Here is a 24,066-nt window from a genome sequence, read left to right as displayed (position 1 = left end):
CATACTCTTTTTTTTTTTTTTTTTTTTGGTTGAGGACTAGTTCTCTGTGTTGCATTTTTATGCCAACTGTAGCTGCTGCCAGAATCTTGGATGCCCTAAATACCAGTGCTTACAGTGGAAGCCAGCAGGGTGGACCAGACAGTGAAAAAGATTCCTTTGCTCATGTTGCCAGCTTATCTGAAATCTTGAACAGCTGTTTGAATGAATGAAGTACATATTCAAGGGAGTTACAGAACTTCCAGAAAAACTGCTTTTATCAGGCAGTCTCCCTGCAAGCATCTATTGAGTAGATCCTCTGTCAGGCACAATGCCAGATTTTGGAGATACAATGGGAGTAAGACACTAGTCCTGTGCTGAAGATGGCAGATTTAAACAGTAAAATAGCATTAACAGATGAAAGGCAGGATGTAAGTACTAAAGGACTACAGGTGTTACAGACAACAGGGTAGTCACCTAACGTTGGAGGATATTGTCATAGGGAAGTTCCAAGATATTCAAGAAATTGAAACCTATAATTTGGAAGTGGTTTTGGTTTCTTCCAAAGTGAGAGAGTGAGGCTTAATTCTCTTCTGTATTAAACTGTGTTTCTATAATTGCTTTGTCTATGTCAGGGTGACTTGTAAGAAGCAAATGGACATTTGAGTACAACTACACTTTTGTTTAAGACATATGGCATATGTATTTACCTTCCCGATATCAGTACGGCAGGTGGAGATGACATGCCGTGACCACAAGTTTTGGGAGACTTGAGTTCTTATACATGGGATGATTTTTTGTTTTGTTTTCTTTCTTTCCTTTTTTTTTTTTTTTTGGCTTGAGAGAGGACAGGCAACAACAGATGGAGTTTCTCAGGTTAGACCACCATGACTAGAATGCAAAACTGTAAAAGTGACTGCTGTATTTCAATCAGCAAATCTGCCACAGTTGTGGGACATTAAAGCCTTAACTGACCCTACATCACCTAAAGATAGATGTTGCACTCAAGGCTGCAAAGGGAGCCAACCACTTTTATATATTTACATATTTAAATCCATTCTCCAGCAACAATTGAAATACTTGTAAGCATTTTAATTCTTCCTGCCAGCTCTATATTTCAACCTGAGAACCCGAATAATACACTTTCATCCACATCAGTAAAGCTAATTACCCTTGACTGTACCATTTTTAATACAGTTTTATTTTAGCATTTCAAAATACATTTAAAAAGTAAATTATGAGTTCTTCCAAACTAGATTCTCTATTCAGTCACATTAAAATGATCAAAAACCGGAAACATAACATTTTTTGCCAGGAACAACCTAACCCATCAAAAGGAGAGTAAAAATCTTTTTTTATGTTGTCTACCATATGACACAAAAATTAATTTTGGTACTATTAATAAATCTTCCTTTTTTGGTAATACTTGATTCCTGACATAAATAATCATTAAGTCTATGTTATTAGGTCATGTCTTCTAGAATGCAGCCTCAACTGTGCATAAGACTTCTTTGTTTTGAAGTTATAAATTTTATTATTATCCTTTTGTGAGGTTTTGCCTCTCACAGGTCACTTTTCTTTTGTTCAGAAGTGGTTCTGATTTAAGGTACCAACCTTATATGTTTCACTGACAATTATTAAAGGCCCATTGCTTCTAAAACATTGTACTGTGAACATTAAGTGATAGAAAGATAAGACTCCAAAGCAGCTGACTTTATTTGAATAAAAACTGTGGTCACAGATAAATACAATATATAGCATAATGTAATAAATCTTAGGAGAGACCGAAAAATATTAAAGAAAGCTTAGCAAACATATAACAAAATAGTAACAATTTTTGGATGATAGGGTGAGTGAAAGGAAGAGTAGTGCTAGGTAAAGGCTGGCCATGTGTGCTGGAGCCAGATCTTAGAGGACTTTGGATGTCTTTCTGCATGTTTGAACTATATTCTCCAGGTAATATGGAGAAACTTAGGAGGCTTTTTTGTGCCCTTCTTCATCTCCATTAGAAAGTAATACTTGCTCATTATATAGAATTTGGAAAGTGCAAAAAAGTATATAAAAGAAATACAAAATCATTCATAAATTCATTCGCTCTCTTCTGGCACCCTACTCCATCCCATCTTCCAGTGTTGTTTCCTGACCCACAGTGATGTGATTAGAGCCACGCTTTAGGAATGGCACCTAGATGTGGTGTATCATAAGTTGCAGGATAACTTATTAGGAATCTTAGTATGCAGAGGGAATAGGAACGAGTGAGTAGAACAAGAATCCTTTTAAAGATAGAAACAGGCTGGGTGTGGTGGCTCACGCCTGTAATCCCAACACTTTGGGAGGCCAAGGCAGGTGGATCATTTGAGGTCAGGAGTTTGAGACCAGCCTGGCCAACGTGGTGAAATTCTGTCTCTACTAAAAATACAAAAATTAGCCAGGCATGGTGGCACATGCCTGTAATCCCAGCTACTTGGGAAGCTGAGGCAGGAGAATCGCTTGAACCTGGGAGGCGGAGGTTGCAGTGAGCCGAGATCATGTTACTGCACTCCAGCCTGGGCGACAGAGGGAGACTACGACCCCTCCCCCCCAAAAAAGAGATAGGAACAAAAGGTGATTTTTACTGATTTCATGTGGGTGTATAGGAGGAAAAGAGGAAGTTTTGTTGTGTGATTGACTGCCCTTTCAAGCCTATGTGGCCGAAAGGATCCTGTTGTCCTCAAACATGAGAAACCTTACTGAAGACAAGATGAGAGACACTATAATTTTGTTTTGGGATACTTTAAATTTGAGGTGCTATCAAGGCATCTAACTGGTCCAGAAGTATGAACCGTCTATACAGAATCAGGAACCCAGGCAGGAGGTGCAGATGATTGCTGCATTTTCTTTTTTGCTTACAGAGCATTCACCTATTTATTTTAATAAAGAAATTACCAGTTTTTCTAGTGTGTTCTTTCATGTGGACAGTTTCTGAGGCTGTGGTGACAACTGATTTAAGAAGCATATTTACAAAACCATCAGTTCTATTAAAAGATATATGAGGTCAAAGTTAGTATGATTCAAGGTCAATGATTCCCAGATTTGACCATTAATCCTATACTAACGGAAGTGGTGGCAGCATTTACTTCAAAAACACTAAGAATAATGAGATAGCACTGTCCTCGACATATTTTAACAAAGATAGTCGATTATCTTGTTTCCTGTAAAGGATTTCCACCCTTTCAGTTTTTCCAATAAGTAAGGGAACATGAGACAGATACCATTTGTAGATTTAGCTGTATATTGACATTTTCAGTCATGATCCAGAATTGGTCAATTACAGTTGACTGTAGTTCTTGGAGAAGTCTAAAGGGAAGGGACAATCTGTTTATAAGGAAACAGAGTCTTTCCTGCTTTTTAAGGGTAACATGATTATTTTTTAACATGGATCACAGCTGCCCCGAATGCAGTAAAGATTTTTTGTGAGTCTAGTCTTAGGTTTACAAGCTCAGCCTTGTACCACAGCATCAGTGTCCTCATGTATATATGCATTCCCTAACAATTAGTTGTTTGTGCTTCAGTCTTGTTTTGAAGATTCTTTTTTTTTTTTTTTTCAACCATGTGATGTCTGGCCTCAGCTTGAAGAATTTAAAAATTAAGCATATTTTATTCTTGACCTTTACAGAAATTAAAATTTTTGGTTGTACTGTGTAGGTCTAGATATCCTTGCTAAAACAGTTTTTTTAAACCTCTGTCAGCATTTGAAACTGTTTGAGATTGTAGAAAATTGTGCAACCTTTGTTTTATTCTTTGACTCTTAATAGATAATGCTAAGCCTCAAGTATGAATTCTCTTTATATGAGACCAGCACATTGTGGAAATAGAGGATTTTAGATAGGCCTTTACAATGCATGTATTTTACATAATTTCACCCTAAAAATGTAACATGTATTTGGCAAAGGAAGGGCTTTTGTTGCTGTCATTCTCCCTCATGTTCCTCTTGTGCCTGACTGACTGCAGGAGAAACTTTACTTCTCAGGACCTTGGTTTGCTCATGGCCTTCTGAGATTGATGCTGCCTTTCTTCTTTTTGCTTTTGTTGCAAGGACAGTGCAATCATATTCTTGCCTTCCTTCTGCTGTTACACAAATGATGGCCCCCTCACCAGGATCACTTTGAGAAAAATCTCTTAGTATTCTGAGAGGGCCTAGACTCCCATTAAGTCTTCCAAAAGGACTGAAGATAGAGGTTTCCTAGAGCTCCTGGCTCCTCTCTTTCTTTTTAGTTCTGGTTCTCTCTAATCTTCTTCGTAAACTCCCATTCTCTGAAAGACAAATGCTTTTAGGGACTCTGCATGGCATGTGGATTTTACTCACAAAAACTGTGTCCCAGAGCTCCTCTACCTATTTTTGTACCATCTCTTCCCATTCATTCACTGCTGTATATAGCCTTGGCCATGTTGGCTTACTTTCTGTCCTGTTACTGTGTTCTTCTGTCTCATTCCTACCTTGCACATGCTACTGTTCCTCTCAGAATGCCTTCCACACCTACCACCCCCACCCCGCCTTATTATTTGCTCACTCTAACCATTGCTGGCTGAAGTCTTTGCTTTTGGGGTCACTTGGGAAATCCTTTCTTGCTCACCTCTCCTCCCAGATAGGCTTAGATGTCTCTACTGTGTGCTCCCGTAATATGGCCCACATCCCTTTATTACAGCCCTTATGTTGGTTACAGTGATAGGTCTGAGATTAGTAAAGTTTTTTTTTTTTTTTTTTTTTCTCTGTCACCCAGTCTGGAGTGCGGTGGTGCGGTCTTCTCACTGCAACTGCCTCCCAGATTCAAGCGATTCTCCTGCCTCAGCCTCCTGAGTAGCTGGGATTACAGGCATCTGCCACCATGCCCAGCTAATTTTTTTGTATTTTTGGTAGAGAAGGGGTGTCACCATGTTGGCCAGGCTGGTCCTGAACTCCTGATCTCAGGTGATCCACCCACCTCAGCCGCCCAAAGTGCTGGGATTACAGGTGTGAGCCACCATGCCTGGCCTAATAAGATATTTTCAATACTGAGCATAGTACCAGCCAGTGAACTGGTGCTTAATAAGGATTTGAAGTAAAAATCAGTGGCTCAAAAGGAGAGAAAGTGTGAAGGGTAATTTCTGTATCTGTGGTCAACATTCACAGGCTCAGTAGTTGGAGAAAACTATATTCCCTGCTTTGACTTTTTCACTATTTCTTAAGTGCTACTGTTCTTTTAGTCTCTAAATCAAAACCATTTCATATCGACATATGATCCATACATATGTGTATATTTGAAACCAAAAGTTTTGAAATACAATATGTCCTTTTACTACTTATAATGAATGCTGACGTTTTTCTATTCTATCCTTTTTATTTTCCTTTCTCAATGTTCTTCATGACCTATTAGATTGATTCACAACCGCTTTAGGTCACAGTCAGCACTTTGCAAACTACTGCTGTAAATTACTCTACCTTTTCTGTGAGGAAGAGTTGAACTGTTGATGTATCAGTCAAGGTCAACCAAAGAAGCACCGCCAGTAGAAGATACATTTTAAGAGATTTACCACAAGGAATTGGTTTATGCACATGTGGAGTCTGGGTATGAAATCTGCAGGGCAGGCAGTGAAGATGGGAGGCTGGAAGTCTCAAGCACAAGTTGAAGCTGCTGTCACAGGCAGAGTTTCTTTTATCTTCAGGAAACTTCAGCTCTGCTCTTCAGGCCTTTCAACTGATTCAATCAGGCCCACCCAGATTATTTAGGATAATTCCCCTTGCTTAAAGTCAACTGATTTTGAACTTTAATCACATCTACAGAATACCTTCAAAGTGACACTTGGATTAATGTTTGATTAAATAACTGGAAACTATAGCCTAGTCGTGTTGACATATGGAAAGATCATCATAGCTTTGTGCAGTGGCAGTATCGCAGCAACTGAGGTTTATCCTAGGCGTGATTATAGCTAATTGAAAACTTTTCCCAATACCCCGCCTTGATGACTTACAATATAGTTAGCATTGACATTTTTTGGCAGTCTCTATGGAGACTGAATAAAAATAAATGTAAAAAAAAAAAAAGGAAAAAGAGACTATCATAGTACTGTGAAGAGCCTGATCATCAACCTTTTTTATTTAAGGAATAGGAATCCATTTTAGTTTGCCAATCACTTTATATCACATTCCTTTTTTCCTCTGCACTAATGTTAACCTTCTTGAGATCCTCACCCACTTGTTTGGCCTCATCCATGTTTTGGCATTCTCTTCCACTACCCTGGGTAAATGTATGTACGGTTCCTGGGAGTTTTACAGAGATCCTTGTGTTGAGAGCCCCTTTGACTTTAGCCCACAGTTGTTTCTGATGACCTCCTTGAACGAACAGTTAAGTTCCTTTCAAGGCTGTTTCATTCTGTTTCCAGGTAAAATTTGGGGCTTGAGGTACTCTTCCCAAGGTACCCAAGACCTCAGAGTTTAGTGTTTGCTTCTCATGATACTCTTTACCCCACCCTCCCTTCCATTCAGAGGTCTAGTTACCCCGGGGGATTTTCATGGGAGAGTGTAAACTTCTGTACTGGAGAAGCTTAAAATCTTTCTTTCCATTTTTATGCTCCAGAGAAGCTCTCAGACCCTCTTTCGTGTGTGCCCGGCATCCCCTCATCCCCATTTCCCCTCTGTAATCTCACTGCGTGTGCACACACAAGCACCTTGTATTGGTCCTCTCCATCTGTTTTCTTATTTAGACAATTTAGACTAATTTTCCTCTATGGGCTTTTAGAAGCACGGTGCTGGCAGTTGTAGTAAAAGAAGCACGAAGGACTAACTGCTGAGACACATGCGAGAACAAAAATTGATTTACTAACTTAACTTGCTGCATCTGTACAAGAGTATTTACTTCTTGGAATGAGAAATCAGTTATTTCACCTAGGAGATTGTCCACTGCCCCCAAATAGGTGCCAATTGGGTTAATTAGTTAAATGTTTCTGTGATGAGGACACCTGTCCAGTGGAAACTGGACCAAGGCCACCAATTTATTTCATGCTGGCCACCAGTTGTCAGTTAGCAAAATATGTCTCCAGTTTAAAACTCTGGCTGAACTGAAAGAAGACATTGCTAATTTCTCATGGATATGTTTAATTGTTTACAATAAATTGAAAAATACTGAGGAAAACATGAACATCAGTGGAATTTCCCAGTTCTCTGTTGAAAAACTCGCTAATTTAGGTTTAATTGTCTTAGAATTTGTCCATATTCAGGATGAGTTAAGTTTACATTTATGAAGGATTTTTTTCCCTGATTACTTTTTTTAATGGCATAAACTATTTTTACAGGGAGAACTTATTTTTAAGGCTTCTCCAGGCAATACTATACATTGAAATTTATTAAAAGTCAATGAAAAATAATGTATAGTAACCAGTAAGTCACAAATTGAAGATGGAAAAAAGACCATTGTTTGAAAATGTTCAGTCTCACTAGAATAAAAATGAAAATTAAAATAAAAAAATACTTTTCAAGTATTTTAACAACACATATTTGCCGATAAATGGTACCAATAATGATTGAATTCTGTGTTGTCAAAAGCAAGAGATTTAATCTTATTTCATTAATATTTCTATATATGTGACCTTAGTAAAACTCTACTTATCTTGAAATATTCTTTCACTAAAAATCTTCGTATATATGAAAATTTAACTTTTCATATATATGTACTACATATATATTTTACTTATATGTGTGTGTGTGTGTGCGTGTGTGTGTGTGTGCATGTATGTATATATAAAACTTTCCACAAAGTCAACTGTAGCTATTTTAAATTTGAGGAGTTTTCTGGCTGGGCATGGTGGCTCATGCCTGTAATCCCAGAACTTTAGGAGGCCAAGGTGGGAGCATTGTTTGAGCCTGGGAGTTTGAGAGTAGCCTGGGCAACATAGCAAGACCCTGTCTCTATTAAAAATAAATAAATAGTTTAAAAATTTAAAGAGTTTGCATCCTCTATATTTGAGGTGGTTGGTGCTATTGATAATACAAAAATGCATACTTGATTTTATCATGGACTTTTGTATATGCTTGAATATGAATATGTTGAGGATACAACAATTTACTCCAAATAATATAAGAAGAATACTATGGAGATATGAATTGAGAGTACTTAGTAAGCAGCGTAAGTTGTGTTTTCCAGTATCTTCACCTTCTGAAGACTATTTTGCTCACTACTTCTTTTGTCCTTAGATAAGAACTGGTTCTGAAAACTATCTCTCTTTGTATTGCATAAGGGAAGAAATACATGAGAGGTAGGTAATATGGAAGATATGATTGATGCCACTATAAGCAGCCATGCCTGGGTTCCCACAGCCCTGTGTGAGGAAAAGCTGGAAAGAAGATCTAGAACCACCTAGGATGGAAGGTGGTATTCAGTCCCCTCCCTGAGGCCCGTAGGCTTTTGGAACTGAGCTTACAGCAGAAGAACAGACAATAGGGCCTTGACTTGAGATTAGTGCTTTTGACATGGCCTGGGGTTCTTTGTGTGATTTATTGTCACTAATGTTTTCACTTAAAATGAGGTGAAAGGTTCTTAGTTATATTCATCTCTTGGCCCCAAAAATCTTGTGTTTTTAAAGCAAGATAGGATCTTTGCAATCCATAGTAATAGTGAGCAAGTGATTCTTTTAGATGGTAGCCTGGTTAACATAGGCTAGTTTATATTGCACTACTAAATGATCCCAATATCTTCTAACAGATGTTTATTTCTAACAGATGTTTATTTCTCACTGATGTTACATGTCCATGTTAGGTCAAAGGGAAGCTCCTTGTATACACTAAGGTACTTAAACTTGTAGAGGGTCCATTTCCATCATATATGCTTTCCAGATTCCAGAAATACAAGGAGAAAAAAACACTGCAAGGTCTTGCCTCCGCAGTAAAATGGCTCAGTGACACACACGACTTCTGCCCAGAACCCATTGGTGAGAATTATTTACATAGCCCCACCCCAAGGCAAGAAAGGGTAAAGAAAGAAAATACCCTTCGCACCCAGAAGAAGAACTGGAAATACTGCTTAGCAGCACTAACATCTTCATAGATAGACTAGTTTACCTTTCTTTGGGCTAGCTCACATGGATTACAGAAGTGAGCTTACTGTTTATATGAACAAATATAAATTGATCTTTACTTTCTCTTTTTTCCTGTATTTTTGCAAGAAAAAACTTACTTTTATGATTTTTACATGTATTAATCTTTACATTTCCTTTTATTCCTTTTTGTACATTACTGCTGAATTCAGAGTTTGAGTCATTATGTGGATTTGTGGTTGTGAAGGAGAGCATCTGGCCTATTAATGCCCTCAAATGGGATATCCCTCAGAAACCTTTCCTTGCAAAAGTAGCTTATGGATATTATCTTTTACCTGGGTAGAGGGGTCTCAGCTGCCTTGCTGACCCATATTTAGCGGAGGGCAGTAAACTAAGTGTTTTGGTTTGGCATTTATAATGCCTATTAGATGATTTAGATGTGAGAATGAAACTAGCAGAGTGGTAAAATTAACTAAAAGCTTAACTATCTAAAAAACATAATAATATCATCTAGGTAGAAATATGGGTCCCAGATGATCCATCCCTCAAATGCTCAATAGGATTGTGTATTTATGTGGCAGTATTAAAAAATGTGGAACAGATAACTTGCTATAAATAAGCTACAACTTAGAATTCATGCTTTTAGTTAACTTACCATCAAATGTAGGTATGAATAGTTGAAGACTTGTCATCAGAGAGACACATAGTGATAAGAATTTTGATTAGGTTTCAGCGTCGAGATTGACCCTAGAATCCAGCAGCCTGGGTATCAGAATTGCTCCTGCATTCTTGCACATAAAAGCCTGATCTCAGAAAGACCCAGTGAGTTGGCCAAGCCCACAGAGTACGGCAGCACAAGTTCTCATTGACCACTGCCTTACATGTGGGCCCCATGCAGTTGCCCCTCAGTATTCTTTCCTACTGCAGTGCTAGCTAGGTTGGCTTTTTCTTTTCTAAGCTAGGAGTTTAAGTATGGAAGTAATGATATTATACTTATGAAATGCTTTAACTTGTCAGAAATGTCTCTGTAGCTTGTAGGTGTTGTAAATCTGTAGTCTTATTTCTACTTATCTGTAAGGAAGTCATATTCCAGACTATCCTTGTCAAATACCAAAAACTTCAGTTTTGCAGCCAGAGAATATCCTGTTTGAAGGACTTTGTGATGCCTCATTTTATGAGTCAACATTGGTAGGCCACAGTACCCAGATATGTGGGTAAACATTATTCTGGAGTCTATGAAGTATCTTTTAGATGAGATGAACATTTAAAGCAGTGGGCTAAAGTGGATGCCTTCCTTCATGTGGATTGGCCTCATCAAATTCATTGAAGACCTTCATAGAAGAAAGACTGACTTCTATCAAAGAAGAGGGGATTCTGCCAGCAGACTGCCTTTGAACTTGAACTGCAACATTAGTTCTTCCCTGGGTCTCTGGCCTGCAGGCCTACCCTGCACATTTTGGATTTGCTAGTCCCTACCGTCATATGAGACAATTCCTTAAAATAAATCAATTTTAATATAAATATATGTAGTATATATTAAAAAACACATACACATATCTTATTAATTCTGTTTTTCTAGAAAACCTTGACAAAGGTGGACTTTCTTGTGTTGCCATTTGAACTAGCATGCTCTCTACCTCCCAGTATGTAGGGTATGTTTTTTTTTTTTTTTTTTTTTAACTTCTTTTTTTTGGGGGGACAGAATCTGGCTCTGTCGCCCAGGCTGGAGTCTGAAGTGCAGTGGCGTGATCTCAGCTCACTGCAAGCTCCGCCTCCCAGGTTCACGCCATTCTTCCGCCTTGGCCTCCAGAGTAGCTGGGACTACAGGCACCCGCCACCACACCCGGCTAATTTTTCTGTATTTTTAGTAGAGACGGGGTTTCACCGTGTTAGCCAGAATGGTCTCAATCTCCTGACCTTGTGATCCGCCCGCCTCGGCCTCCCAAAGTGCAAGGATTACAGGCGTGAGCCACTGCGCCCAGCCCAACTTCTTGTTCTTTAGTAATCCATTGAAACACGAAAATATGAAAAACCGTGGGAACTCTCTTTATGCTTTTCTGCCTTACTCCCTAGATTGGTTGGTAAAGAGAGATAATTTGTGTCAAGTGTCGTATTGTCTATAATTTAAAGTACTTTAGGATATATAACATACTATTTATGGGAGTGACTTTGTTTTAGGACCCTTTAGCTTTCTAGGTATTTCATTCATGAATCCACACACTAGGATTAGTAAGTTATTATTTGAAAGATGCTGATTAGAAGCCTGCACCCAGATATTGGTACTTTAAATCTACACAAGACAGGGTATTAATGTTAAGTATGTTACAAATAATTGGTGAAATGAATGATGTTGAAGGTACATGGGTTAGCCTTAGAAATATTTTGTGTAACTAGACTTTGGGTCAGGCGAGGGTAGCAAATTAACAACTTTTGGAGTAATACCTAACTAGTACTCCATTTGATCCTGTTTTGTGGTATGTAAGATTCTGGTGAGTGATCCACTTAGAATGTTAAATGCATCCTACTACAGAATGTAGTTGCAACTGCTTTAAGTAAACCTTTCACACAGGCTACTTTTCAAAATGACTTTAAGGACAGAAATCTGGGATTTTACAGAGTTTTATGAGATAGGCCTATGAGTCTGTTTTTTGCACTTTCCAGTTAAGCAATGTTTTTACATGCAGCAGAATTTAGTTTGAAATTTCTTTTCATTGTAACGTACTCCTTATGTTATAAGATTGTAGAGGAATAGACTATAAAGCCCTCAGCTGTTTAGATCTTTGGAGACTACCAGTGTTTACCCTAAATTGTCTGATGATTATAAACTCCAGTTTGGCTTACTCCTAACATACTCCCGGGCACACACTGGGCAATCAATACACTAGATAATTCTTCCTATTGTCAGTCAGTGAACTAGCCTTAATTTGGGGGAAGAAAAGGAAAGTTGAGATTATACATTGCTCTAAAGCTATTAGAATTCTCTTTTGTGAGGATTGCCAAAGTGGTTTTTGGAATGTTAATATGTGGCTGTCTTCTCCATGCTTATTGTTAGTTTCAATTTAGAGCTTATTTTGCAGAGCCACTGAAATCATGTGAAGGTGAGTCAGGGTTCTGCCAAGGAAGCTTGTGATGAGTGTAGCCTGTTTGTGGAAGCATGTGAATGTTTGGCTTATCTCCAGGAGTACGTACACTTTGCCAAGCCATCATCTGAAACTCAGCGTGCTAGGACCTGCAACATTTTTCATCTTTGATGTGTCAGGAAGATTTTACAGAACCTGGGCCATAGCCTGAGCTGAGACCTTGTGGAAGCATTGTGGGAGATTCCTTCCAGTCAGTATTTCAAGAAAATGCTGAATTTATTTAGACCTGCATTGATTAAAGAAAATGTGACATAAAGAAGTGAAGGAAATAAGTCTTTTTCTTATTGTTGAAAATGTATTGCTGCCGTTTTGAAAAAGTGTTGCAGTTTAAACTACTGAAAATGTATATGAGATAATGATTCTACTTGAAATCTTGTAATAAGCTAATTTTTACTTTATTTGCTTTTCATAGCCTTGGGTTGTTCATTCAGAAATGTCTTTGCTAACTGTGTTTGTAAACTCATTACCCGTGAAAGCCTGTCGCTGCTGTGAAGCAGTGGATGAGGTCTTGTTTTGTTTCCTTTGATCCGGGAACCAGAATATCGCTTGTTGGCTCTGAAACAAGAAGTCTTAAATTTAAACATCCTTTGTTTACTTTTCTCAGTGAAATAAAACAGGAACAATGTGAAGGTGCTTGAACTGCAAAAATACATATATCTTGATGGTGTTGAACATTAGGGCCCAGAATACTGTTGGCCTTTAGAGTTTTTTGTGTTGCTGGAATACCAGAAGGAGTCATGCTCTGATGATTATTTGATTAATTATCCATATTTTTGTAGCGCAATTAAGGTTAACATAAATAAAAATAATAGAACTATTGTAAGAAAATGGAAAGAATCAAGATCATGTAGATGAAAGGGCTTCCTGGTCAGGAAAAAAACAGAAAGCCTGGCAGGCCGTGAGCCATTGTGTAATGACAGTGCATTGCTCTGGACATGGGGTTTTTGGCAGCCTAATCTATGTTCTAATACTAAGTCAGTTATGCAGATTTTTGCTTAAAGGACATTAAACATCCCAGTGGGTGATATATTCAAAACATGTTTATGAAAGAGAATATGAGGCTGGGCTCATGCCTATAATCCCAATACTTTGGGAGACCAAGGTGGGAGGATCATTTGAGGCCAAGAGATCAAGACTAGCCTGCGCAATATGGTGAGACCCTATCTCTATTAAAAATGTTTTCAAATTTAATTTTTAAAAAGTATGATATGAATAGTAGGTATCAGGATAAATATTATCCCTCGTATTACCCTGGGAAAGCTTTTCCTCTCCCCTCATTGAACCAAGCATGATTACAAGGACTATTTCATTTTATTTTCATAATACTCTTATGGGGATAGGCATTATTATTATAATAACTATTTTGTAAATAAGGAGACTGAGGCTTAGCATGGTTTTACAAGTTGGCAAGTGCTACATAACTAGGGAATTTAGGGGGCTTTAAATTAGGTTAAAATTGGGACCATACCAATTGGAGATCATATGAATTGGGAATATCTTTTTCTATATCTGCATCATGCTCTTTGGCTTAATGATATATGTATCTTGGGGTCTTCCATGTCAGTAGAGAGATATACATCTCTTCAGTCACTGCATTGAATTACATATTTGTATATATCATAATTTAGCAAGCCATTTTCTCTACTGGTGGACAATCAGGCAATTTCCTGCTTTGGGCTATTACAGATAATGCTGTAATGAACTTCTTTGCAAATACGTCTTTGTACACATTTGCAAGTATTTCTGTAAACACAGATGTGACATTATTATGTCAAAGACATTTACATTTAAAATACTGATAACTACTTTCTAACTATGCTTTCCTCTTCAAGAGTATCCTTTTTTCTATATGCTCACAAACACTGGATGTTGTAGTCTTTTTTTTTTTTTTTTTTTTTTTTTGAGTCTCATTATGTCACCCAGGCTTGAGTGCAATGGCATGATTTTGACTCACTGCAACCTCTGCCTCCCAGATTCAAGCAGTTCTGCCACAGCCTCCCGAGGTGCATGCCACTATGCCTGGTTAATTGTTGTATTTTTAGTAGAGATGGGGTTTCGCCATGTTGGCCAGACTGGTTTCTAGCCCCTGACCTCAAGTGACCGCCCTCCTAGATCTCCCAAAGTGCTGGAACTACAGGCGTGAGCCACTGCACCCTGCCTGGATGTGGTAGTCTTTTAAAACAATCTGTTCTTCCCTTCCCGAGTCCAAGTGATCTCATTGTTCAGTTCCCACCTATGAGTGAGAACAAGCGGTGTTTGGTTTTTTGTTCTTGTGATAGTTTGCTAAGAATGATGGTTTCCAGCTGCATCCATGTCCCTACAAAGGACACAAACTCATCCTGTTTTATGGCTGCATAGTATTCCATGGTGTATATGTGCCACATTTTCTTAATCCAGTCTGTCACTGATGGACATTTGGGTTGTTTCCAAGTCTTTGCTATTGTGAATAGTGCCGCAGTAAACATACGTGTGCATGTGTCTTTATAGCAGCATGATTTATAATCCTTTGGGTATATACCCAGTAATGGGATGGCTGGGTCATATGGTACATCTAGTTCTAGATCTTTGAGGAATCGCCATATTGTTTTCCATAATGGTTGAACTAGTTTACAATCCCACCAACAGTGTAAAAGTGTTCCTAGTTCTCCACATCCTCTCCAGCACCTGTTGTTTCCTGACTTTTTAATGATCGCCATTCTAACTGGTGTAAGATGGTATCTCATTGTGGTTTTGATTTGCATTTCTCTAATGGCCAGTGATGATGAGCATTTTTTCATGTGTCTGTTGGCTGTATGAATGTCTTCTTTTGAGAAATGTCTGTTCATATCCTTTGCCCACTTTTTGATGGGGTTGTTTGTTTTTTTCTTGTGAATTTGTTTGAGTTCTTTGTAGGTTCTGGATATTAGCCCTTTGTCAGATGAGTAGATTGCAAAAATTTTCTCCCATTCTGTAGGTTGCCTGTTCACTCTGATGGTAGTTTCTTTTGCTGTGCAGAAGCTCTTTAGTTTAATGAGATCCCATTTGTCAATTTTGGCTTTTGCTGACGTTGCTTTTGGTGTTTTAGACTTGAAGTCTTTGCCCATGCCTGTGTCCTGAATGGTACTACCTAGGTTTTCTTCTAGGATTTTTATGGTATTAGGTCTAACATTTAAGTCTCTAATCCATCTTGAATTAATTTTCGTATAAGGAGTAATGAAAGGATCCCATTTCAGCGTTCTACTTATGGCTAGCCAATTTTCCCAGCACCATTTATTAAATAGGGAATCCTTTCCCCATTTCTTGTTTCTCTCAGGTTTGTCAAAGATCAGATGGCTGTAGATGCGTGGTATTATTTCTGAGGACTCTGTTCTGTTCCATTGGTCTAGATCTCTGTTTTGGTACCAGTACCATGCTGTTTGGTTACTGTAGCCTTGTAGTATAGTTTGAAGTCAGGTAGCGTGATGCCTCCAGCTTTGTTCTTTTGACTTAGGATAGTCTTAGAGATGCGGGCTCCTTTTTGGTTCCATATGAACTTTAAAGCAGTTTTTTCCAATTCTGTGAAGAAAGTCATTGGTAGCTTGATGGGGATGGCATTGAATCTATAAATAACCTTGGGCAGTATGGCCATTTTCACGATATTGATTCTTCCTATCCATGAGCATGGTATGTTCTTCCATTTGTTTGTGTCCTCTTTTATTTCACTGAGCAGTGGTTTGTAGTTCTCCTTGAAGAGGTCCTTTACATCCCTTGTAAGTTGGATTCCTAGGTATTTTATTCTCTTTGAAGCAATTGTGAATGGAAGTTCATTCATGATTTGGCGCTCTGTTTGTCTGTTACTGGTGTATAAGAATGCTTGTGATTTTTGCACATTAATTTTGTATCCTGAGACTTTGCTGAAGTTGCTTATCAGCTTAAGGAGATTTTGGGCTGAGACAATGGGGTTTTCTAAATATACAATCATGTCATCTGCAAACAGGGACAATTTGACTTCTTCTTTTCCTAACTGAATACCCCTGATTTCTTTCTCTTGCCTAATTGCCCTAGCCAGAACTTCCAACACTATGTTGAATAGGAGTGGTGAGAGAGGGCATCCCTGTCTTGTGCCAGTTTTCAAAGGGAATTTTTCCAGTTTTTGCCCATTCAGTATGATATTGGCTGTGGGTTTGTCATAAATAGCTCTTATTATTTTGAGGTACGTTCCATCCATACCGAATTTATTGAGCGTTTTTAGCATGAAGGGCTGTTGAATTTTGTCAAAAGCCTTTTCTGCATCTATTGAGATAATCATGTGGTTCTTGTCTTTGGTTCTGTTTATATGCTGGATTACGTTTATTGATTTGCGAATGTTGAACCAGCCTTGCATCCCGGGGATGAAGCCCACTTGATCATAGTGGATAAGCTTTTTGATGTGCTGCTGAATCCGGTTTGCCAGTATTTTATTGAGGATTTTTGCATCAATGTTCAAGGGTGGAGGGGGGAAGGATTGCATTGGGAGTTATACCTGAAGTAAATGACGAGTTGATGGGTGCTGACGAGTTGGTGGGTGCAGCACACCAACATGGCACAAGTATACATATGTAACAAACCTGCAAGTTATGCACATGTACCCTAGAACTTAAAGTATAATAATAATAATAATAATAAATAAACAAATAAATAAATAAATTCGTAGAGACACATGAACCACAGGGATCTCAATAAAAATTACTGAAGTTGAAAAAAATAACAATAATCTATTCTTATGGATGAATGCATAGTATATCCTTGTTTTAATTTGCATTTGCTTAATTTTTAATAATGCTGAGCATCTTTACATCATTTATTGGACATTAGTATTTCTTCTTTGTTCAATTCTCAATTTCCTTTACCTACTTATACACGCAATTGTTTGAGTTGATAAAGCCCTTTATAAATTAGGAATATTCATGTTTCATCTAAATATTTGGTCATATTTTCTCCTAATCTGTGACTTATAACTTCATTATGGTATATTTTAGTGCTTAGAAATTTTTAGCCTTCGTTTTTAATCAAATTATTTCCTTTAGAACTTCTAGGATCTGTGAATTTCTTTCTAACCTGTTAGCTAAATTGTCCCAAATTTTCTTTTGGCATTCTTTATATATATATTTATTTTTGTTCTGAATTGTATTTTTCTTCGTGATGTAAGTAGGAATCTTTTTCCGGTAGATATCTAATTCTTTCCATAATTTATTAAATAGACCACTCTAACTAATTTGAATAGAAAAGAAGAGGAGTGGAACAGAATAGAATATAAAAATGAATGTATCCCAGAGCTCAAACTACATTGCCTTAATAAGTGAAGTTTTATTATGTGTTTTGATATCCACTAGGGCCTGATTCTACCCTTACTCTTTTTCAAACTGCTTGTTAGTTTCCATGAAAAATGTAGGTAGGATTTTATTTTTTATTGCCCTGAATTCATAAATTAACTTAGGGTAAACTGATATTTGCAGTTATTTAGGAATGTGGATGTCTTCATAATATTAAGGATTTTAATCCTGGAAAATAATATGGCATTGCACTTTCTTCAGGGCTTTTTGTACTCATCACTTAGTTTTATATAGAGAAAAATTCTTTTACATTTATGGCTGGTAATTACTAAGTATTATTTTGATCATTTTGTTGTATTTTCTAAATTGTTTTTGTATATAGGTATTGAGTTTTAAAAGTTATATCGCTTTACTGAACTCTTATTAGTTCTAGTAGTTTTTCTGTTAAAGCTGTTGGATTTTCCAAGTAATCAATTGTTTAATCTACAAATAACGACTTCTGGCTTTTCTTTTTCAATAATTTGCAGCGTTTTCTGCATGCCTACTTAATTTATGAGTAAGCTGAAGATGAAGAGTATATTACATTATTTATTTCCTTTTTTTTTGAGACGGAGTCTGGCTCTGTCACCCATGCTGGAGTGTGGTGGCTGGATCTCAGCTTACTGCAAGCTCCGCCTCCCAGATTCACGTCATTCTCCTGCCTCAGCCTCCCTGGTAGCTGGGACTACAGGTGCCTGCCACTACGCCTGGCTAATTTTTTGTATTTTTAGTAGAGATGGGGTTTCACTGTGTTAGCTAGGACGGTCTCGATCTCCTGACCTCATGATCTGTCCACCTCAGCCTCCTAAAGTGCTGAGATTAAAGAATAAAATGGTGGCTTAGTCATCTCATTGCTAGATGTCTCAAAAATTATACACAGTATCATTTTCCAATATGCGGTCCTACTGTTTTAGGTTTGTTTTATTTAATTTCAGAATACCCTCAAATGAACTTTATAAACTAGCCCGAATAGGAAAGAACATTTTGATATCAGAGTGTTTGGATTCCTGGAAAAAAAAAAAAAAGTGGGGAAGGAGTTATTTATTTGAAACAGTTCTTTCATACTTACTTTATATATAGGCACACACATACATGTTTATTTACTTACTAGTACTAGTGAAATTGAGCAATGTTCCAGAATGAATACTATTTAAACCACTCTTTTGCAGTCATAAACCTGGACCTATTAGCAGAAGTAGAGAAGTGATAAATATTAATGAATAATTTCCAGTTATATCTGCCAGTGATTTCCAGGACGCATGAGACCCAGGCCTAGCTAGCTCTTATTTTATGTGTAAAGCTTGCTCCTATAGGCATTTTCCATTGCAGTATACTCAACTATCAATGTTTTCCAAAAAACTATAGATATGTGTATGTGTGTGTATATATATTTTGGTCTAGGGTCTTATATTTGAAATATACATTCCTTCTCTTCCGCACTCAAATATGTGAATTTCTGTTTATTCTTCAAGACTCGGGTCAAGTATCTTTGCCTTCACAAAATTCTTTACTTTCTCAGGAAAATTAAAAAAAAATAGTTGGTATATTCTACTTTTATATCAGTTACCACATTTTAAATTGTAAGCTACTAGAAACTATTCCTTCTCCAGTGCCTAGCATGATGTCAAGCATGAGTTTAGAACTCTAAAATATTGTTGAATGAATAAATGTGAATAAGCAATTACTAAAAAATATAAAAGGAAGTGAAAGATCAAAAGGGCTGTCTAAGAGAAAGTTATAAGTATGACAATTTGAAAAGAATATTAGGCCAGGTGTAGGGGCTTAAGCTGGTAATCCCAGCACTTTGGGAGGCCAAGATAGGAAGATTGCTTGAGCCTGGGAATTCAAGACCAGCCTGGGCAATATAGTGAGACCTCGCCTCTACAAAAAAATTTTAAAATTTAGCTGAGTATGATGGCATGTGCCTCTAATCCTAGCTACTCAGGAGGCTACAGTAGGAGAATTACTTGAGCCCAAAAAGCAGAAGCTACAGTGAACCTACCACTGCACTCCAGCTTGGAGTGCAGAGCAAGACCCTGTCTCAATAAAAAAAAAAAGAAAAAAAGAAGAAAAGAAAAAGAGAAATATTAGCATGGGAAACATGCTAATATTTATGAAATATTGTGAAAAGAGAAATAAAAGCACCAACCCCATACTATGGAAATGTGCATTTTGATGCAATAAGGTTGACTATGGTGGAGAAACATGATAGAGACCAAATAGGGATCCAAGTGGCACGAGGCTATGAAAACATGTTGAAAGTCAGGAAGAAAAACAGTACCCACTCAGGTACAAATCCTACAAATGACACTATTTTGAAAAGCATATACCATTAGGAGCCACATTACATCTGCTCCTATATATGCATATGTATTCTTGGTTTATAAGTTACCATATGTAGAATACAGGAATTACTTGTTTTCCAATAATATAATGTAAAGTGTCCATAGACCAGCAGGGCCAGCTTTGTAGGAAATAGACATAATTTCTTTAATCTTTGGCCTTCTGTTCTGCCTTCTGTTTTTACTGTATCTTTTTATAAATATTATTTTAAAGGCTAATCCTAGACTGTACGATTTTTGGGAGGACACAGTTTCTTTAGACACAGTTTAGATGCATAATAATTATTGAATTTAATTGAAAATGCCAGTGTTTGTTATGTATAATAATTGGACTTGATTAATTATACATGTATTTCTTTCATATATTTCTTCCTGTATTAAGAGAGGGGTTGGACAACTACTTCAGTTCCTTTTAAGATAAACATTTCAGCAGAAATAAGGACAATCAAGTTTCTTATGGCTATATCTGAAGGCCACATTTAGTTGTCTTTTAAATGATGTAGGTAAGAAATAAACAGCTGTCAATATCCTGTTTGCTGTACAGCCCTTGAGCAATATTTTCATAATAATTTCATAGAAAGTTTCAATGATCATTTCACTTAAATGTATATGCAAGTAAAATGAGGGATGACAAACAAGAGCCCAGGACAGTGTTAGAATGGAGATCAGGTTCAGCGATCCTGTGATTGAGATAGCATGATAATACTGACACACTGCTACTTCAGGGCTAGAGGTTTAGTTTGGTTATTTGCTTAGGTAGCTTCAAGATGCTTTACCTTAGTTTTATTGGGAAACAGCAGAGCGTTGCAGCTAATATGGTATATTCTGATTCTATAAAAGACGATAAATATTGCTATTCACATAATGTGTTCTGTGGCTACTTTGTCTCTTAAAAGTGGTACTATCACTTATACATTTTAAAAATTAGTAAGTTACTTTTATACTGACTCAATTTTCCTTTTCTTAACATCCAATTGATTTTAAAGGCAAAACAGTTGTTTAGAAGTAATTCATCACGTGAATGTTTAAACTTACATAGTTTGGAATACTTGGCAGTTTCTTTTTTTCTATATTATCATCTTGTTGGCCTCTTACTACAGGTTTTCAACACATACTCCAATGAAGACTATGACAGGAGAAATGATGAAGTTGACCCTGTGGCTGCTTCAGCTGAGTATGAACTTGAAAAACGTGTAGAAAAGCTGGAACTTTTCCCAGTGGAACTAGAGAAAGGTTCGTGAGTGCTACAGTGTTAATATCATTATGTTGCTATGTTAATAATACAGAATTATTTTTCCAAAGTGTAGCCTTTTTTCTAAGGATTGGATAAAATTTTAATTTTCACAGAGGATCTTATATATTAAGTTTCAAAAACAGTTGATATGGATTCTGAGTAGATGGTGGATTGAAAGTTTTACTCCCCTGCAACACTAGAAGCAGGGAGATGTAGAAATAATTTTACATGCCACTGAGGGTAAAACCCATCTATCTTAGCTGGCTGGGATGGTGGTTAGGACCAGGGAGGTATGAGTGAGGCCTAATGCTTTGTTGGTATTCCTGGAAAGGGCTGCTACAGCTGAGAGCCCAGAAGGGGCTGGTATATGAGAGCTTGGGGCAGATGGTTGTTTTCTTTTGTTTTGGTGGATAATTGGAAAATTATGGAGATTTTTAATGAAGGCAGTAGAATCCAAGGAAATTTTAATAGTAGTGCTACATCCTCTCCATCTCTGAGGGGAGAAGGTTGAAAGAGAGCAGGGAGAAGAGGGAGCAGAAAGGCTTCCTTCTGATTTCTCTCCCTGGACTAACACCCTGCTGACTGTGGTTACTGCTGACCCATGGGATCAGAGAGTGCTATGTAAGATGTAAGATGGGCACCCAAGAACTGAACTGTCACTCAGTGAACGGAGAAATAACACCTCTGAGAGATCTTTGAAAACAAAAGAGTAGAACAAACAGATGATAACTTGAATAACAAGAAAAAAAGAAACAAAAACCTACCCAAGGATATTCAAGCATGGTTTAAAAAAAGACATTTGCAAATGATGCCTCTAACAAAGGACTAATATTCAGAATCTATGAGGAACTCAAATACTCAACAACAACAACAACAACAAAAGAAACTCATTAATAAGTGGGCAAAGGACACGAACAGATATTTCTTAAAAGAAGACTTACAAGCAGCCAACAAACATGAAAAAACACTCCACATCACTAATCATCAGAGAAATGGAAATCAAAACCACAGTGAGACACCATCTCACACCAGTCAGAATGGCTATTATTAATAAGTCAAAAACAACAGATGTTGGTGAGGATGCAGAGAAGAGGAAATGCTTAGATACTGTTGGCGGAATGTAAATCAGTACAATCTCTGGAAAACAGTGTGGAGATTTCTCAAATAATTGAAAATAGAACTATCATTTGACCAAGCACTCCCACTACTGAATATCTACCCAAAGGAAAAGAAATGATATCAAAAAGAGACTTGTATGTTTAACAGAGCACTATTAAATGGAAATAGTCTTGGAAATAGCAAAGTCATGGAATCAACCTAAGTATTCATCAATAGATGACTGGATAAAGAAAATGGAGCATATGTACACTATGGACTACTGTGCAGCTATAGGAAAGAATGAAATCATGTCTTTTGCAGCAACATGGTTGGAGCTGGAGGCCATTATCCCTACATGAAATAACTCAGAAACACAAAATTATTTGCTGCATGTTCTCACTTATGAGTGAGAGCTAAACAATGGGTACACATCAACATACAGAGCAGAGTAATACACACTGGGGACTCCAAAAGGTTACCAGGGTGGGAGGGGGATGGGGCTTGACAAATAACTACTTGTCGTACAATGTGAACTATTCATGTGAAGGTTACACTAAAAGTCCAGATCTCACCACTATGCAATATATCCATATACCACACCTGCACATGCACTCCCCTGAATTTATAAAGATTTTTAAAAAGACATTATTGAGCAACTTAGCAACAAGAACAAATTACTTGATTTTGAAATGAAAAATTTCACCAGGAGAATTGAAAAGGTTAGTTGTTGTTGAGACTTAAGTTGGCAATCTAGAAGATGACGTTTAAGAGATGTTCCAAAAAGAATTCTCAAATGACAGAGCAAAAATCCAAGAAAAGTCATGAAAGAGCCCCAATATATAAGTTGTAGGCAACAGAAGGGGAAAATGACAATGGAGAAGGACAGACTAATAATAATCATACAAGAAAAATTTCTTATCCTTAAAAAAAAAGATCTGAGGCATATATCAGGAAGAGCTTATCCATTTGTGAGTGAGAAGGCTGAATAACCCCAAACTGATCTCACACTTAGGCATAGCCTGGGAAAAAATCCTAATGTTCAAAGGCAAAGTGAAAAATCTTAAAAAATTCCAGACCAAAAAATACCCAAGCAAATAAACAAGCAAAGATACTTGCAAAGGCAAAATAATTAGACTAGCATCAGACTGCAACACTAGAAGCAGGGAGATGTAGAAATAATTTTACATGCCACTGAGGGTAAAAAGGATGGTGATCCAAGAATTCCATATCCATCCTGGTGAAAGAAAGACATCTGCTGCTATCTAAGGATTTAAAGAACACATTGCCTACATACTTTATCTGAGTAATTTACTGTCCAGTTTAGCAGGGAGGGAGGGAAACAAAGAGCAGCTTGTTCAAAACAGCAAAGGCAAGGAAAAAAAGAGGTGAAAACTATTAAGTTTTAAACATACAATTGCTTAAATGAAAAAGTATGAAGAATACTAGTCATATTACATCAAACATGACTGATGGATTACTCCTGTTAAAAGACACTTTCATTTGGGGTTAAAGTGAATTAAAGAGTAGTGCTTACATTTTTCATACATTTTTAAATGTAAAAGCCATTCTTAGTTCATGGGCCATACAAACACAACTGGGCCATCATATTACTTATTTTAGTATAGCAAAAAAACAAGAACAATCCAAATATTCATCAGTGGTAGAAAGGGTCTATAAATTGTAGCATACCTAGGCAATAAAATATTACTCAGCAGTGAAAATGGAGGTGCTACAGTTCATGCAGTAGTATGTATGATTCTTAACATGTTATCGAGGGAAAGTAAAAAATAGCAAACCACAGAAGAAGACATTTAGTGTAATATAATTGCATTTACTTACATTTCAAACCAAGAAAATTAAATAGCATATTGTTTTGGGATACACAAAAGAGTAGTTTTTAAAAAGTAGTATTAAAAAGTAGG

General features: G+C 37.1%; 1 protein-coding gene and 1 non-coding gene across 3 annotated transcripts in view; both read left to right on the top strand.

Annotated features, from left to right (window-relative positions):
- The window catches only part of PPP1R9A (protein phosphatase 1 regulatory subunit 9A), a 389,446-nt gene that overhangs the window by 188,048 nt on the left and 177,332 nt on the right, over window positions 1–24,066 (top strand). For both annotated transcript variants that reach the window (XM_025379448.1, XM_025379449.1), the window contains exon 3: window positions 20,913–21,045. In XM_025379448.1, the coding sequence (XP_025235233.1) occupies window positions 20,913–21,045 (133 nt within the window). The remainder of the gene's footprint in view (window positions 1–20,912; window positions 21,046–24,066) is intronic.
- Window positions 5,866–6,006, top strand: LOC112622016. Its single transcript, XR_003118916.1, has one exon. It is a non-coding gene; the product is annotated as a U4 spliceosomal RNA (small nuclear RNA).

The sequence above is a fragment of the Theropithecus gelada genome, chromosome 3 (genome assembly GCF_003255815.1).
Source record: "Theropithecus gelada isolate Dixy chromosome 3, Tgel_1.0, whole genome shotgun sequence".
Classification (NCBI taxonomy): domain Eukaryota; kingdom Metazoa; phylum Chordata; class Mammalia; order Primates; family Cercopithecidae; genus Theropithecus; species Theropithecus gelada.
The sequence above is the reverse complement of the archived record's forward strand: the minus strand, read 5'-3'. Positions and strand labels throughout refer to the sequence as shown.